The sequence below is a fragment of the Schistocerca serialis genome, chromosome 2 (genome assembly GCF_023864345.2).
Source record: "Schistocerca serialis cubense isolate TAMUIC-IGC-003099 chromosome 2, iqSchSeri2.2, whole genome shotgun sequence".
In the NCBI taxonomy this organism is placed as follows: domain Eukaryota; kingdom Metazoa; phylum Arthropoda; class Insecta; order Orthoptera; family Acrididae; genus Schistocerca; species Schistocerca serialis.
In genome coordinates this window covers 516,906,034-516,924,564 of record NC_064639.1, presented here as the reverse complement: position 1 = coordinate 516,924,564, position 18,531 = coordinate 516,906,034, and the positions used below count along the sequence as shown (strand labels likewise).

Here is an 18,531-nt window from a genome sequence, read left to right as displayed (position 1 = left end):
TTGAGCATGTGTTGAGTTAGAACAAATCTCCATGGATGGCTCTTCATTGTAGTATATGTTCATTTCAGATTGTATTGATAATAAAGTTTATATTCAAAACCAAAATGGCAACATTTCGTGTGCCACCCTGTACATTCATGTTAAGTATCATTTGATCAGTGATGAGCTAAATAATGGCTGGTTCAACATAAAATACTATCAAACTCGAAAACAACTAGCTGACTTTCTAACTAAACTTCTCCATTGTATTGCTTTTCAGAAAACTGAAAGAAAAGATTATGTTTGATTGCAATTACAATCTTTTGTTTGTTTAAAAGGTACATTTTCAGGGACTATGGTTGCAAAGGTTTTGAGAGACAACACATTGTTTTGTTTAAGGGAGTGTGCTGAGAGTTAAAGCAGAAAGATGATATGCATAGAACTTCATAACACAGACAGCCACAGCCATTAAACTTCATAATGAATGGAAGTAAAACGAACCACAAGACAGCTGTAACTGGTGATTTCTTTATTGTCACAACCAGTTTCGTTGAATTAAAATAGCATCCTCAGGTGGAAATAGTATCACATTAGTGCCTCAAGATGCTCCTAACATTCATACTTAAAAACCAAACACCTGAAGAAGGGAAGTCATAAAAATAAATTGGGGCAAACAGTGTGGTGGCTCAATTGCGATGATTGCACGGGGAACAGCACAGAAGGTGGTCACATGTGTACCCGGTTTTGACAATAAAGAAATCATCAATAGTAGCTGTCTTGCTGCTCACTTTATTACCATTCATTAAAGATATTGTTGTAAACAAAAGCAATACATGTCTGCTAATGTAAGGCCATATCTAGTATGGTGCACTGTTTCTGTCATGTGGTATCAATGCACTGTTTCTGTAATAAGCTGGCAACACAGTTGGTTGCTATTTGAATAATAAATGTAATCAGTCATTCCCTGTAGCCTCATGTTTCAATGTATTTAAAAAAAAGCACACGGTACATTTGAAAGCACAATAGGCAATATGCTCAGACTAACCCTTACAAAATTAAGGAAGAGCACATTGTGTTTTCTCTGACCACCAGCCCCCCATATTACACTACTGGCCATTAAAATTGCTACACCATGAAGATGACGTGCTATAGTCGTGAAATTTAACCAACAGGAAGATGATGCTGTCATATGCAAATGATTAGCTTTTCAGAGCATTCACACAAGGTTGGCGCCGGTGGCGACACCTACAACGTGCTGACATGAGGAAAGTTTCCAAAAAATTTCTGATACTCAAACAGCAGTTGACCAGCGTTGCCTGATGAAATGTTGTTGATGACTCATGTAAGGAGGAGAAATGTGTACCATCATGTTACCGACTCTGATAAAGGTCGGATTGTAGCCTATCGCGGTTGCGGTTTATCGTATCGCAATATTGCTGCTCGCATTGGTCGAGATCCAATGACTGTTAGCAGAATATGGGATCGGTGGGTTCAAGAGGGTAATACAGAAAACCATGCTGGATACCAGCGGCCTCATATCACTAGCAGTCGAGATGACAGGCATCTTATCCGCACAGCTGTAACGGATTGTGCAGCCACGTCTCGATCCCTGAGTCAACAGATGGGGACGTTTGCAAGACAACAACCATCTGCATGAACAGTTCGATGATGTTTGCAGCAGCATGGAGTATCAGCTCTAAGACCATGGCTGCGGTTACCCGTGATGCTGCATCACAGACAGGAGCGCCTGCAATGGTGTATTCAATGATGAACCTAGGTGCATGAATAGCAAAACGTCATATTTTCGGATGAATCCAGGTTCTGTTTACAGCATCATGATGGTCGCATCTGTGTTTGTCGACATTGTGGTGAACGCACATTGGAAACGTGTATTCATCATCGTCATACTGGCATATCATCCTGCGTGATGGTACGGGGTGCCACTGGTTACACGTCTCGATCACCTCTTGTTCGCATTGACGGCACTTTGAACAGTGGACGTTACATTTCAGATGTGTTATGACTCGTGGCTCTACCCTTCATTCGATCTCTGCAAAACCCTACATTTCAGCAGGATAATGCAAGACCACAAGTTGCAGGTCCTGTACAGGCCTTTCTGGACACAGAAAATGTTTGACTGTTGCCCTGGCGAGCACATTCTCCAGATCTCTCACCTACTGAAAAGTCTGATCAATGGTGACCGAGCAACTGGCTCGTCACAATACGCCCATCACTACTGTTGATGAACTGTGGTATCGTGTTGAAGCTGCATGGAGAGCTGTACCTGTACACGCCATTCAAGCTCTGTTTGACTCAATGCCCAAGCATATCAAGGCCGTTATTACGGCCAGTGGTGGTGGTTCTGGGTACTGATTTTTCAGGATCTATGCACCCAAATTGCGTGAGAATGTAATCACATGTCAGTTTTAGTATAATACAGGGTGTTACAAAAAGGTACGGCCAAACTTTCAGGAAACATTCCTCACACACAAAGAAAGAAAATATGTTATGTAGAGCAATGAGTCGCATGTCAACACAAGCACCAAAGTCAACATTACCTTCCTTCAATTAGGCCAACTGGCGGTGAATCGAGGAAGTACAGTACATACTGACCAAACTAAAATGAGCTCTAACATGGAAAGTAAGCGTTTCAGGACACATGTCCACATAACATCTTTTCTTTATTTGTGTGTGAGGAATGTTTCCTGAAAGTTTGGCCGTATCTTTTTGTAACACCCTGTATATTTGTCCAATGAATACCCGTTTATCATCTGCCTTTCTTCTTGGTGTAGTAATTTTAATGGCCAGTAGTGTATCTCCATCAGGACCACATTAAGTACAGCACGGTAGTATCAGCACTAAACTCTAAGGTTATCACTTTGCTAACTATTCTCTAATGTAAGTATAAATATTCGCTAATTTTTACCTTTCCAATGATGGGAAGTTCCACTGATCCCCATGTGTCAGCTCCCCAGTGCACCAAACCAGACCCCAGATCGGCAGTAACAATACCACATAATGCTGCTGTAAGTATCGTGCTGAGATTTTCCAGTCGAAAATGGATTACAATGAATATGAAGTTCACCAGCATTAAAGTAATACAAATTCCCACGCAGATACATTCCTGCGTTCTTTTACCTGCAAAATAGGCAAGATAAACGCCCTTTAAGCATACAGTTTTGAGAAGTGAGACGTTAACAGCAATTCTACATACATGCATAAATCTGAGAAAAGACAACAACTCATTATATAGAGAAACAATCTAAGTTAGCACAACTGATGTTTGTTAAACTGAGCTAGAATGTTCACCACATTAACTTGTTCATGTTGTTCTTGACAGCAATATGAGTTTTCTATATGCCAAGTAAGCTCTTTTTATCATTACTATACACACATCAAAATACAGACTCAGTATGCCAGAAATCAAACTCTACTAACACAGGCATTATGTATTATGTGAACATTGTCTGCCCAAGTTCTACCATTTAAAACACTTATTTATTTATTTTGAATGAAAGACAACAAATCAAGGGCATTACTATCACACCAGTTGCTGCTGTCATAATTTTTCTCTTTGTTTATATTGAACACTGGTAAATGTGTACTGTCAGCCAAGTATGCCCTCTGTAACTCTGACAAAGACTATTAATGTACTTAAAAAAAAAGGAGGAAGAAAGATATAGGGATACACAAAGTTAATCTGGACATTCATTAACAGTTTCATCTAGCTTGATTTTCAAAACAAATTTAAATAAGAAGAAATTTCTGTTACAGGTTCCATTCTTTTACAAGAATTTCATATCTATTTTCCCCTAAGTCTATGACTGAATTCATACACTTAGAAATGTGTAAAGGCACTTAAAAACACAGAACTAACGTGTAAGAGACTGACATTTAGGGATAAGAGTGAAGTTCCATTACTGTACCAGTCCAAAGACCAGTTTTTATGCCTCAAACTTCAGTCAATGACCAAATTCACTATCGCTCCATGTCACAGGATGTGTCCCATCAACTGATCCCTTCTTTTAGTTAAGTTATGTCATGAGGCTTTTTGCTCCCCAATTAGAATCAGATCTTCATTACTTACTCTATCTATCCATCTAGGCTTCAGTATTGCACTGTAGCCCCACATTTCCAAGGCTTCTCTTTTTTTCTTGCTTTAACTGTTTACTGACTGTGTTTCATTTTCATACAAAGCTACACTCCACACAAACACCTGAAGAAAAGATTTTTTAACAGTTAAATTTATATCTGATACTAACAAATTTCTCTTTCAATGATACTTTTCTTACTACTGCCAATCTGCATTTTATATCCTCTCTACTCTGGCCATTGTCAAGTATGCTACTTTGCTATCCAAACACTTCCAGTGTCATTTCCTAACTTAATTCTCTTCCGCATCACCTGATTTAAGCTCCATCAGTCAGAGTTAGTTTATTTAAGTTCGTCTTACAAACTTTTTCCAGACTATGCATTTCTTTCACCTGATCTTCCAAGATCTTTGCCACAACAAATCGAGTTACAATACCATCTGCAACCTGTAGTTTAACTTGTTCTCCCCAAACTGCAATTCCATTTCCAAAATTCTCATTGGTTTCCTTTACTGTATGCTGAGTTAATTGATTGAATAACATCTGGAATAGGCAACAACTATTACTACTTTTTCAATTTGTGCTTCCCTTTCATGCAATCTGACTCTTACAAGTGCAGCTTGGTTTCTGTACGAGTCGATCCCTGTGGTTTATCCCTGCTACTTTCACAATTGCTATGAGTGTGCTCAAGTCAAAATTGTCAAGATTTTTCTTAATATGCAAATGCTATCAATATGTCAGTTTGGCTTTATCAATATTTCTCCACACCTACATTGATATTTCCCACAAGTTGGCTTCTACCAGTCTTTCCATTCATGTACAAACAAAATGTGTTACTATTTTGCAATCGTGGCTAATCATCTTGTTGATTTAGTAATGTTCACTCCTGTCACCACCCGCCTTCTTTGGAACTGGAATTATTACATTCTTCTTCATATCCATGGATATTTTTTCTACTGCATGTCTTGCATAACACATGGGATGGTTCTGTCTTGGTTGGTTCTTTCAAGGACCTCAATAATTCTGAAGGAATGTTATCTACTTCTGGTTTCCCTACTTTATTTGCTGAACTTTTATAATTTCTGCTTTCATCAATCCAATATCTTTTATTTTATCACATTTCTACTGGACTTCGTGTTTTAGCCAGGTTGATCCTTTGCTTCCTTAACTATTTTATCTCGTCTACATCTACATCTACATTTATACTCCGCAAGCCACCCAACGGTGTGTGGCGGAGGGCACTTTACGTGCCAATGACATTACCTCTCTTTCCTGTTCCAGTCGCGTATGGTTCACGGGAAGAACGACCGTCCAAAAGCCTCCGTGCACGCTCTAATCTCTCTAATTTTACATTCGTGATCTCCTCGGGAGGTATAAGTAGGGGGAAGCAATATATTCGATACCTCATCCAGAAACGCACCCTCTCGAAACCTGGCGAGCAAGCTACACCACGATGCAGAGCGCCTCTCTTGCAGAGTCTGCCACTTGATTTTGTTTAACATCTCCGTAACGCTATGACGGTTACCAAATAACCCTGTGACGAAATGTGCCGCTCTTCTTTGGATCTTCTCTATCTCCTCCGTCAACCCGATCTGGTACAGATCCCACACTGATGAGCAATACTCAAGTATATGTCGAACGAGTGTTTTGTAAGCCACCTCCTTTGTTGATGGACTACATTTTCTAAGGACTCTCCCAATGAATCTCAACCTGGTACCTGCCTTACCAACAATTAATTTTATATGATCATTCCACTTCAAATCGTTCCGCACGCATACTCCCAGATATTTTACAGAAGTAACTGCTACCAGTGTTTGTTCCGCTATCATATAATCATACAATAAAGGATCCTTCTTTCTATGTATTCGCAATACATTACATTTGTCTATGTTAAGGGTCAGTTGCCACTCCCTGCACCAAGAGCCTATCCGCTGCAGATCTTCCTTCATTTCGTTACAATTTTCTAATGCTGCAACTTCTCTGTATACTACAGCATCATCCGCGAAAAGCGGCATGGAACTTCCGACACTATCTACTAGGTCATTTATATATATTGTGAAAAGCAATGGTCCCATAACACTCCCCTGTGGCACGCCAGAGGTTACTTTAACGTCTGTAGATGTCTCTCCATTGATAACAACATGCTGTGTTCTGTTTGCCAAAAACTCTTCAATCCAGCCACACAGCTGGTCTGATATTCCGTAGGCTCTTACTTTGTTTATCACGCGACAGTGCGGAACTGTATCGAACGCCTTCCGGAAGTCAAGAAAAATAGCATCTACCTGGGAGCCTGTATCTAATATTTTCTGGGTCTCATGAACAAATAAAGCGAGTTGGGTCTCACACGATCGCTGTTTCCAGAATCCATGTTGATTCCTACATAGTAGATTCTGGGTTTCCAAAAACGACATGATACTCGAGCAAAAAACATTTTCTAAAATTCTACAACAGATCGATGTCAGAAATATAGGTCTATAGTTTTGCGCATCTGCTTGACGACCCTCCTTGAAGACTGGGACTACCTGTGCTCTTTTCCAATCATTTGGAACCTTCCGTTCCTCTAGAGACTTGCGGTACACGGCTGTTAGAAGGGAGGCAAGTTCTTTTGCGTACTCTGTGTAGAATCGAATTGATATCCCGTCAGGTCCAGTGGACTTTCCTCTGTTGAGTGATTCCAGTTGCTTTTCTATTCCTTGGACACTTATTTCGATGTCAGCCATTTTTTCGTTTGTGCGAGGATTTAGAGAAGGAACTGCAGTTCGGTCTTCCTCTGTGAAACAGCTTTGGAAAAAGGTGTTTAGTATTTCAGCTTTACGTGTGTCATCCTCTGTTTCAATGCCATCATCATCCCGGAGTGTCTGGATATGCTGTTTCGAGCCACTTACTGATTTAACGTAAGACCAAAACTTCCTAGGATTTTCTGTCAAGTCGGTACATAGAATTTTACTTTCGAATTCACTGAATGCTTCACGCATAGCCCTCCTTACGCTAACTTTGACATCGTTTATCTTCTGTTTGTCTGAGAGGTTTTGGCTGCGTTTAAACTTGGAGTGAAGCTCTCTTTGCTTTCGCAGTAGTTTCCTAACTTTGTTGTTGTACCAAGGTGGGTTTTTCCCGTCCCTCACAGTTTTACTTGGCACGTACCTGTCTAAAACGCATTTTACGATTGCCTTGAACTTTTTCCATAAACACTCAACATTGTCAGTGTCTGAACAGAAATTTTCGTTTTGATCTGTTAGGTAGTCTGAAATCTGCCTTCTCTTACTCTTGCTAAACAGATAAACCTTCCTCCCTTTTTTTATATTCCTATTAACTTCCATATTCAGGGATGCTGCAACGGCCTTATGATCACTGATTCCCTGTTCTGCACATACAGAGTCGAAAAGTTCGGGTCTGTTTGTTATCAGTAGGTCCAAGATGTTATCTCCACGAGTCGGTTCTCTGTTTAATTGCTCGAGGTAATTTTCGGATAGTGCACTCAGTATAATGTCACTCGATGCTCTGTCCCTAGCACCCGTCCTAAACATTTGAGTGTCCCAGTCTATATCTGGTAAATTGAAATCTCCACCTAAGACTATAACTTGCTGAGAAAATTTATGTGAAATGTATTCCAAATTTTCTCTCAGTTGTTCTGCCACTAATGTTGCTGAGTCGGGAGGTCGGTAAAAGGAGCCAATTATTAACGTAGCTCAGTTGTTGAGTGTAACCTCCACCCATAATAATTCACAGGAACTATCCACTTCCACTACACTACAGGATAAACTACTACTAACAGCAACAAACACGTCACCACTGGTTGCATGCAATCTATCCTTTCTAAACACCGTCTGTACCTTTGTAAAAATTTCGGCAGAATTTATCTCTGGCTTCAGCCAGCTTTCTGTTCCTATAACGATTTCAGCTTCGGTGCTTTCTATCAGCGCTTGAAGTTCCGGTACTTTACCAACGCAGCTTCGACAGTTTACAATTACAATACCGATTGCTGCTTGGTCCCCGCATGTCCTGACTTTGCCCCGCACCCGTTGAGGCTGTTGCCCTTTCTGTACTTGCCCAAGGCCATCTAACCTAAAAAACTGCCCAGCCCACGCCACACAACCCCTGCTACCCGTGTAGCCACTTTTTGCGTGTAGTGGACTCCTGACCTATCCAGCGGAACCCGAAACCCCACCACCCTATGGGGCAAGTCGAGGAATCTGCAGCCCACACGGTCGCAGAACCGTCTCAGCCTCTGATTCAGACCCTCCACTCGGCTCTGTACCAAAGGTTCGCAGTCAGTCCTGTCGACGATGCTGCAGATGGTGAGCTCTGCTTTCATCCCGCTAGCGAGACTGGCAGTCTTCACCAAATGAGATAGCCGCCGGAAGCCAGAGAGGATTTCCTCCGATCCATAGCGACACACATCATTGGTGCCAACATTAGCAACCACCTGCAGATGGGTGCACCCTGTACCCTTCATGGCATCCGGAAGGACCCTTTCCACATCTGGAATGACTCCCCCCGGTATGTACACGGAGTGCACATCGGTTTTCTTCCCCTCTCTTGCTGCCATATCCCTAAGGGGCCCCATTACGTGCCTGACGTTGGAGCTCCCAACTACCAGTAAGCCCACCCTCTGCGACCGCCCGGATCTTGCAGACTGAGGGGCAACCTCTAGAACAGGACAAGCAGCCATGTCAGGCCGAAGATCAGTATCAGCCTGAGGCAGAGCCTGAAACCGGTTCGTCAGACAAACTGGAAAGGCCTTCCGTTCAGCCCTCCAGAATGTCTTTCGCCCCCTGCCACACCTTGAGACGACCTCCCACTCTACCACAGGTGAGGGATCAGACTCAATGCGGGCAGTATCCCGGGCAACCACAGTCTTAATCCGATCGGGGGATGCGTGGGACGAGCTGGCCGTCCCCGACAAACCCCCATCCGAACCCCCACAGTGATGCGCATTGGCAACAGCCTCAAGCTGTGTGACCGAAGCCAACACTGCCTGAAGCTGGGAGCGAAGGGATGCCAACTCAGCCTGCATCCGAACACAGCATTTGCAGTCCCTATCCATGCTAAAAACTGTTGTACAAAGAACGTCTGAACTAATCTACAGAGAGCGCAAACAATCGACACAAAATTTAAACGGTTATTAAAATACAAGATTGCCTAGTAAATGCAGTAATGCTGCTACTTGCACACGCAAAGAAATTAAGAATTAAACTATGTAACAAACGAGTGAGCTAGGAGTATACGACTTGCTGCTGCAGCTGCTTATCCAACAGCGGCAGGGAGCACACTGACTGCGAACAACCGACAATGGCCGTTCACAACAAAAACAGAAGACAAACGACTACGCGAATTTACACTATACAGGTACTAAAACACGATGCTACAACTCTCAAATACTATAATACGCCCGAAATTTATGAATTAAAAAATGCAAGTACCAAAAACACGCAAAGAAATTAAGAATTAAACTATGTAACAAATGAGTGAGCTAGGAGTATACGACTTGCTGCTGCTCTTGAAAGTTTCCATTCTTTTCTACTGTATTCCTTTCCCGTTGCAGTGAATCTTTGCCTAATGGTCCTTTTAAAACTCTCCATAGCCCCTGGTACTTTCAATTTATCCGGAGTTCACCTCTTTGATTTCCTACTTTTGCAGTTTCTTTAGTTTTAATGTGAAGTTACAGATTACTCCTCCAGTCTTCATGCCCACAAAGTTTTAGGGCTTTTTAAAGTTGACAGAGGTAGCAAATCATAATTGGCAGACCCTTTGCTTTGTCTTCACTTTAATGTTTATGAAATCTAAAGACAACATTAAAGATATGCTAAAACATTCATTACCAGCTCATTTTTGACACTCAAAGAACTCTCAATGGATAAAATAATTCATTAAATACTCAAGAATACAACATCAACAGTGAAATTACCAGATGGAACCTCTGGTACTTTTAAAGCAAATACACCACATAGCCCAACACAACAAGAAGATGGCCTCTCCTCCACTCATTTTTAACATGTGTATTACGTTTGCTGTGTTATCAGCAAATGGGAAAGGGATATCAAAGATATAAAAGTACAAATGTTACAAAAGCTAAATCACTGTTAAATTAGTAGTGTTTGCAGATGGCCAATTAGTTAGGGCTGATGCTAAAGGAAAGCTTAAGTATGATGAATGAAAAAATAAAATAAAAATAAAACTTTAAAAAACAGTATCATCTAAGACAGGTCTCCAGATATCACATGAGATAATGTATTACTTAAAAATTTTATGTCAATATAGTTCAGAAGTTCAAACTAAAAGAATTTCGGTCTTTGCTGACCAACATTTCCAACCACTAGCCAGAAATCTAGTCTATCATATTAAAGACATCAACCACTTTCTTCACCAACTCACCACCACACCCATCCCTTCACCTCATGGATTTCTACTCGTCATTGTTGATACCACTTCCCTGTACACTAACAACCTTCATGTCCATGGTCTTTCCACAACTGAACTACGTTATTCCTCATACACTTACTAACTATATCCTAGCACACAACTAGTTCTCCTTTGAAAGGAGGCTATACAAACAAATCTGCAGTTCAGCCATGGTTGCCCACAAGGCAACCCCCCACCCCCCAATTTGACTTGTTTATGGGATGTCTAGAAGAAACCTTCCTAGCCTCCCAAAACACCAAATTTCCTGCCTGTTCAGGTTCATTCAAGATATCTTCATGATCTGGACTAAGGCCCAAGAAAACCTATCCTGACTCCTTCACAACTGCAACACCTACTCTCCCATTCACATCACCTGGTCCTCCTCAACCCAGTGTGCCACCTTCCTGGACATTGACCTCCTCCTCTGATGGCTCCAGCCACACCTCTCCCTATTAATCCCATCAACCACCAACAGTACCCGCATTTTAACAGCTATCATCCCTTCCACACCGAAAACCCTCCCATACAGCCCGGCCACTGGGGACAGCATATCTACAGTGACAAGAACTCCCTTGCCCAGTGTCCTGAAGGTCCCACCAAAGCCTTAACAGACAGGCAATATCCACCAAACATAGTCTGCAAACGGATCTCCAGTGCTGTGTCCCCCCCCCCTGCACGCACCCAATCCTCCCACCACCCCCAAGAACCAGCTAGAGAGTGACCCCTTCATAATTCAATACCACCCAGACTGAAATAACTTAACATCATTCTTCATGTCTTTATCTATCATCATGCTTTGAAATGAGGGACATCCTAACCAAGATCCTTCTCACCCCTCCTACAGTGGTGTTCCATCACCCACCCAACCTCCTCCACAGCCTATGCCACTCCCAAACCCAATCCCTTGTGACAAGGGTCATATCCCTCTGGAAGACCCACGTGCAAGACCTACCCAATACACCCACCCACTTCTTCCCATTCCAGTCATGTTACAGGCTTATCCTACTTCATCAGAGACTGGGCCGCCTGTGAAAGTGCCATGTCATGTACCAGATCTACTGCAATCATTGCACAGTTTTTATACTGGTTTGGCTACCAACCAGCTGTCCACCAGGATCAACAGCCACTGCCAAACTGTGGCCATGAGCAAAGTAGACCACTCTCTGGCACAACATCCTGCCGAATATAACATGCTTGATTTCAATGGTTGCTTCGTTACCTGTACTATCTAGATCCTCCCCTCCACTGCCAGTTTTTCTGAATTTTGCATGTGGGAGTCAACCTACAACACAATCTCTTATCCCAAAATTATCTCAACCTCAACTTACAGTTATCTACTGTCTCCCACATACTCCACCCAACAGTTTCTACCCGCTCTGTCCTACAGCATCCTCATTCATGTTCCCTCACCCTCATTGTGTGCTGCCCTCTGCCAATGCGCCATCTCATCTTTCCCCCTCCCGGCTACTCTCCTTTTTTCATTTCCCACCCCACCTTCCTCCCCCCCCCCCCTATCCACTTACCTGCCCCGCAGCCAGCTAACACTTTGTCCGGCAGTCTTCATGCCTCCACCTAGTCCCTGGATGTTTTGCCATTCAGCACTCTTCACTCTGCTATCACTGCCCCTTCCCCACCCCCTCCATAATGCTGCTTTTGTTCAGTGGGATTGTGGTCCGAGCTGATTGAGATGGCAGTCATCAGTGCGTGAGGTGTGCTTTCTTGTGAAAGTGCCATATATATATATATATATATAATAGAGGGAAACATTCCACGTGGGAAAAATTTATCAAACAACAAAGATGATGTGACTTACCAAACGAAAGTGCTGGCAGGTCGAAAGACACACAAACAAACACAAACATACACACAAAATTCAAGCTTTCGCAACAAGCTGTTGCCTCATCAGGAAAGAGGGAAGGAGAGGGAAAGACGAAAGGATGTGGGTTTTAAGGGAGAGGGTAAGGAGTCATTCCAATCCCGGGAGCGGAAAGACTTACCTTAGGGGGAAAAAAGGACGGGTATACACGCGCGCACGCACGCACGCACGCACGCACGCACGCGCGCGCACACACACACACACACGCACACACACACACACACACACACACACACACACACAAGCAGACTTGTGTCCGTATATGTGTGGATGGATATGAGTGTATACCCGTCCTTTTTTCACCCTAAGGTAAGTCTTTGCGCTCCCGGGATTGGAATGACTCCTTACCCTCTCCCTTAAAACCCACATCCTTTCGTCTTTCCCTCTCCTTCCCTCTTTCCTGATGAGGCAACAGTTTGTTGCGAAAGCTTGAATTTTGTGTGTATGTCCTCACACACAAAGAAAGAAAATATGTTATGTGGACACGTGTCCGGAAACGCTTACTTTCCATGTTAGAGCTCATTTTATTACTTCTCTTCAAATCACATTAATCATGGAATGGAAACACACAGCAACAGAACGTACCAACATGACTTCAAGCACTTTGTTACAGGAAATGTTCAAAATGTCCTCCGTTAGCGAGGATACATGGATCCACCCTCCGTCGCATGGAATCCCTGATGCGCTGATGCAGCCCTGGAGAATTGCGTATTGTATCACAGCCATCCACAATACGAGCACGAAGAGTCTCTACATTTGGTACCGGGGTTGCGTAGACAAGAGCTTTCAAATGACCCCATAAATGAAAGTCAAGAGGGTTGAGGTCAGGAGAGCGTGGAGGCCATGGAATTGGTCCGCCTCTACCAATCCATCTGTCACCGAATCTGTTGTTGAGAAGCGTACGAACACTTCGACTGAAATGTGCAGGAGCTCCATCGTGCATGAACCACATGTTGTGTCGTACTTGTAAAGGTACATGTCCTAGCAGCACAGGTAGAGTATCCTGTATGAAATCATGATAACGTGCTCCATTGAGCGTAGGTGGAAGAAACTAAACTGAGCTCTAGCATGGAAATTAAGCGTTTCCGGACACATGTCCACATAACATCTTTTCTTTATTTGTGTGTGAGGAATGTTTCCTGAAAGTTTGACCGTACCTTTTTGTAACACCCTTTCGTCTTTCCCTCTCCTTTCCTCTTTCCTGACGAAGCAACCGTTTGTTGCGAAAGCCAGAATTTTGTGTGTATGTTTGTGTCTATCGACCTGCCAGCGCTTTCGTTCGGTAAGTCACATCATCTTTGTTTTTAGATATATATTACGCATATCTGGAACCCAACATGTCATGTTTACACTAGTAAAAATGTTCACTAGAAATAAATAGGACACAGAACAATTTCAGAGGTACAGTACTCCAAACAACTTGAAGAGATAATACTAGCTTCAGGACTGGACATCATGGTCAACAAAGGAAGACTTATCAATCTTCAAAAAGCATATACATTAACATGAAATCACTACAACAAAAAAGTAAAATGAGAAATTGCAACAGTGCAAGAAAATAGGTGCGTGGGAAGTTTTATATGGAATAGGAATAATGTATATCAAAGATAACACTATAGTTTCAGAAATTGAAAAACAAGAGAAGAAAATTATTTGAAAAACGTATAGCTCCAAATAAGAAAAATTAAACTTGTAGTGAAGGATAAGTGCAATCCTCTACACCCTAAGAGAAAAGTTCGCCGACACTGTACAAGAAAGAAACATTGAAAACCTACTAACAGGTTTATAAAATGAACAACAAAAGACTTGTCAAAATTAAATATAGACAAAATTAACTAACTAGTAAAAAATTTAAAAAATGAAGGGCAGAGACATCGTGTTTAAAATCCTGAAGTCACCACACATATTTGAAAAGTGATAACATTTGGCCAGAAGAAAAGAAAAAGCAACGCAGTGAACTGATGAAGAGAATCTGGGAGGTTGGGAAGACAAAAGCCACCAGGTCTAATAATAAGTTTCCTGTATATGCCTTTAATGGGGGAATGGAAAAAAATAATGGCTAGATGGATGGACACTTTCCAAAAATATCTTTTTTCAGATCAGTCATGAAAACCACTCCCAAATTATACTCAAAACTAAGAATAAAAACAATGGGATTAACGAACACTGAAGGTAATTTTGAAAAGGGGGAGGGAGGGGTATGGCAATGTGTAAATGAGGTTATTCCATCACTGTGTAATGTTTGTCCAAAAGTGCACCATAATAATTTTTGTGTAACATTCTGACTTCTTGTTGACCAATGCAAAACTGAATTCAATAATAGCAGTTAACAAATTCACCATTTAGCAAATATATTTTCATAAACCAGGAGGTAAACTGATAATCAGCAATAACAAGGAAATCAATGCAATATGAAATAAAACATACATTACTTTTCCAGAATCAAGTATGATGAAACATTGTTCTCTTAATCTCCATCTTTCTCTGTGTTTTTCATAGCACCTGACCATTTACGTGTCCCATGATGACCTCTGCCATCCAAAAGTACATGTGCTACTGTGACCCATTGCAGGTTTAATGGCACAGATTAAGCAAGAGTGCTTGACGCCATAAAGAGGGTCACTTGCTGTAACATACTGGCACAGCATTGCCCCATAGCACCCTTTGGGCACCATTGATCAGCACTTTGCTAGTTACTAAAACCATGGACACTTCAGCAAATGGTAAATGTGACGTTTGCAGGAGCAACACAACAACGAACCCACTATGGCATTTACAAATGCTGGCCATCTCTTTAGGCAAGTCATCGTATCACATCTTACTGATTAAGTATCCAATGCAGTGTGCTCCCACTTGAGGCTGCTCTGCTCTATCATCTTGCCAGGTCCACCTGCCACAGGTTTCAGCTGGGCCTAAGGTCCAAGGCTTGAACTGAGGCCTTCCTAGCCACTAAAACAGCCAGTTATCCAGCAGTCTCATACTCTGAGCCATATTATGCTGCCGCATCAGTCCTGATGTAGCTAGACTGCCAGTGCAGGATGCTGACTATGCCGGATCACACCAAGCCTATTCCTAGCTGAGCAGTGCAGCTGCCTATGACCACCTACAACTCTTCGCAGCCTGGTGTGTGGGTCAAGAGATTATACTGTCTTCGAGTGGCATCCGACTCATCCCGATCCACTATCCAACGATCCTCCAGTACAGCACACCCACACCCTCTGGAAAAGCCAGACTAACTTGTGGTTCCCGAAGAGTTAGTTACAGGGGTAACAGTCTGTACAACTGATCTGGCTTTGTAACATTAGTGAACATGATGTTACTATGCTGGTGCTGTGGACAGCTGAAAGCGAGGGGAATCTACAGAATTTTTTTTTTCACCCACACTGCCATTTGGTTCTATTATTGTTTAATTAATTACGACCCAGGTTTTGGCCTTTTATGACATTTTCCAGTGATTGGGTTTATATTTTTATTAAATATGACGTGCTCCCACTATTATTTACTGATCTTTTTACAAGATAATGATCTTACATCTGGCATTTCGTGAGAAGCCAATATTTTTCTTAATTTATGGCCAATTTTGAGCTTGATGTCCTGCAATGTGTGTTAACAACATCAACTCAATCACTTGAAAATGGCACAAAAGGGTGAAACATGGGTTGTAAATAAACAAACAACAATACAGTCAAATGGTGGCATGTTCATTTAAAAATTATTGTATGACTGCTGTTTGGCAATGTCAAAAACTGTATACAGCTGTTATGTTTCCTGAGAACATACTGCTCTTTTGTATGGTTGAATATGGTGGCATCCTCTAGGCTAAATTATTCTGGAGCTAAAACAGTAATCCCAATGGGCTCTCTAGTAGGGTTACTCAGGTAGATGTCGTTCAGAAAAATCTAGTATTCTATTAATCGGAACATAGAATATTAGATGTTTAATATTAATAAAAATTATTTAAAGAAGAATGGTAGAAACTAACCACAGGGTTGATCTGTTTGAGTTCAGGATAAACTTTAAGAACACACAAGGCAGTATTGGCTCTATGACTTATAAGATAAGTTGACGAAAGGAAAACCTAAGTTGATGAGCCTAAAACTTTTGATCACTGTCCACCACAAGACTGAAGGCTACCTGGTGGCATTGCTAGCATGTGATGTGAAAAGGGAAGTATATAATCAGAGCAGAAATGAATGGGGAATTGTTCTAGTGATTATACAAGCTGAAAATGGGGAAATATACCAACATAAAAGACTTTAACAAAAGCAATACTGTTATGGCCCAATGCCTGACAATGAGCATCTCAGGAAAAGAAAAGCTGGCCTAGTGTTTGCATGCTATTATTGTAAGTATCTATGGAAAGCGCTTGAAAGATGTTGAAGAGGGAGTAGCTGATAATGTATTAAATTTCCAAGTGTCATCACACGACATGGAAGTTGGAGAATAGGCTACTATGGCAGATCTGATGACACAGTACAATGCTGGTGCATGCACAAGTATTTTGGAGCACACCATTCAGTGCATTTGTTGAGTGTGGAGTTCCACTGCAGACGATCCCTGTGTTTTCCCCACACTTACATCACCAATTATGACTGCAATAGACATGAGATCGCTGAAATAAGACCACGGAGCTATAGAAACAAACATCTCACCAGATGAAGGGAGACCATGGTATGGCTGCTGTAAACATATTGAAATGGATGAAGTTTGCAGTAGGCACACAGAGATGAAAAGACTTGCGCACAATAGACCAAAATGGAAAGCTGCATCCAACCTATCTTAAGACTAAAGAAAACAAAAATTATTCCATTCCATCTTAGTGTGATGGTACAGCAACCTACTATTGCAAATATTTGAAAAACAGTTGTAGGTTGCACAATGATGTTTATTAACTTAACAAATACATGTTTCGCCTGGATTTATTGCATTACTGTATTATCTGAAAACATTAGGGGATGACGGCATTGCAATAAACCCGGATTTATTATAATGTCATCATACCCTTATATTTTCAGATAATCTGATGACGCCTGTCTGGTCAAAATGCATCATTCTTAAGTATACAAACAATACTGTGCAACCTACAACATTTTTTTTAAATAGTATAAAGACAATGACATGTTTTTATTAGTTTTTCAGTATAAAAACTGGATCTATGCATTTCTTTCCAGTTTCACTCCTTCTCAGTAATGGTATAACTTTGTGCAGGAGCAAATGTTCCACTAGTGAAAAGTTAGCCAACCTCCACCCTCCAACCCCTCCCCACTGCCAATTATGTTTCAGCCTGATGCTTATGGTTCTTTAATTGTTAAGTGACCTTTTGTTTCATTGATCCATTTATTATTAAAAAATATGGCTACACCCTCACTGGTCTTTTGTGTCTAACTCAACAGCATAGCAGCAAGTAACTGTAAACTAATGTGATTCCCTCAAATTTCTTTTTAGACTGCACAATAATCATTACACCAGATTTCCTTTGTTTTAGAATTGGTCGTAATCACTATATAGGTATATCTAGATGAAGTAGAAGGGGGTACCAGAAATATTTATCAATAAAGGTTGTCACTTATGAAATCATCATTATGTTAGCTTGAATATTTTTGCACTGGAAATGCAGTTTTATTAATGAGAAGGGAAAGGGTAGGGTCAGTGGTAGGGGTTTGGGAGAGAGAATGTGAACTATGCAATCTGGCCAACAAATGGCCTGCATGGCTCCTCATTCTCATGCATGTGTAGTTGATGATGATGATGGATGATGATATCATACGGCACAGTGGCATGGTACAAGTCTTTCAACTGGATACCACATTGATGACTTGTGTGTCCCTGTGCAAATCGCACCCAACATTTCCAGGCACTCATTCATCCAAGTACTAATTGGGCATGGCATTGCTTAACTTCAGTGATCAGGTGAGAAGCAGTATATCTAACATGACAAGACCATTGGCCATGTTTATATTAGATGTGTAGATTGCAGAATTGTTCTGCTGGGGTTACATGCTAATGAGCATTTTATAGTGACAGTTACTCATGTCCTTGCTGCATTTACCTTGACACAAAATTACACACACACACACACACAAACACACACAAGAGAGAGAGAGAGAGAGAGAGAGAGAGAGAGAGAGAGAGAGAGAGAGACAGACAAGGGTAGGGGTCGAGGAAGATTTTGTAGTACTACCT

The 18,531-nt window shown here is 41.5% G+C and overlaps 1 protein-coding gene across 2 annotated transcripts in view; it reads right to left on the bottom strand.

The window, feature by feature from the left end:
- LOC126457487 (plasmanylethanolamine desaturase) overlaps positions 1-18,531 on the bottom strand; it is a 72,578-nt gene that overhangs the window by 47,132 nt on the left and 6,915 nt on the right. For both annotated transcript variants that reach the window (XM_050093785.1, XM_050093784.1), the window contains one exon: positions 2,906-3,117. In XM_050093785.1, coding sequence (XP_049949742.1) covers positions 2,906-3,117 — 212 coding nt within the window. The remainder of the gene's footprint in view (positions 1-2,905; positions 3,118-18,531) is intronic.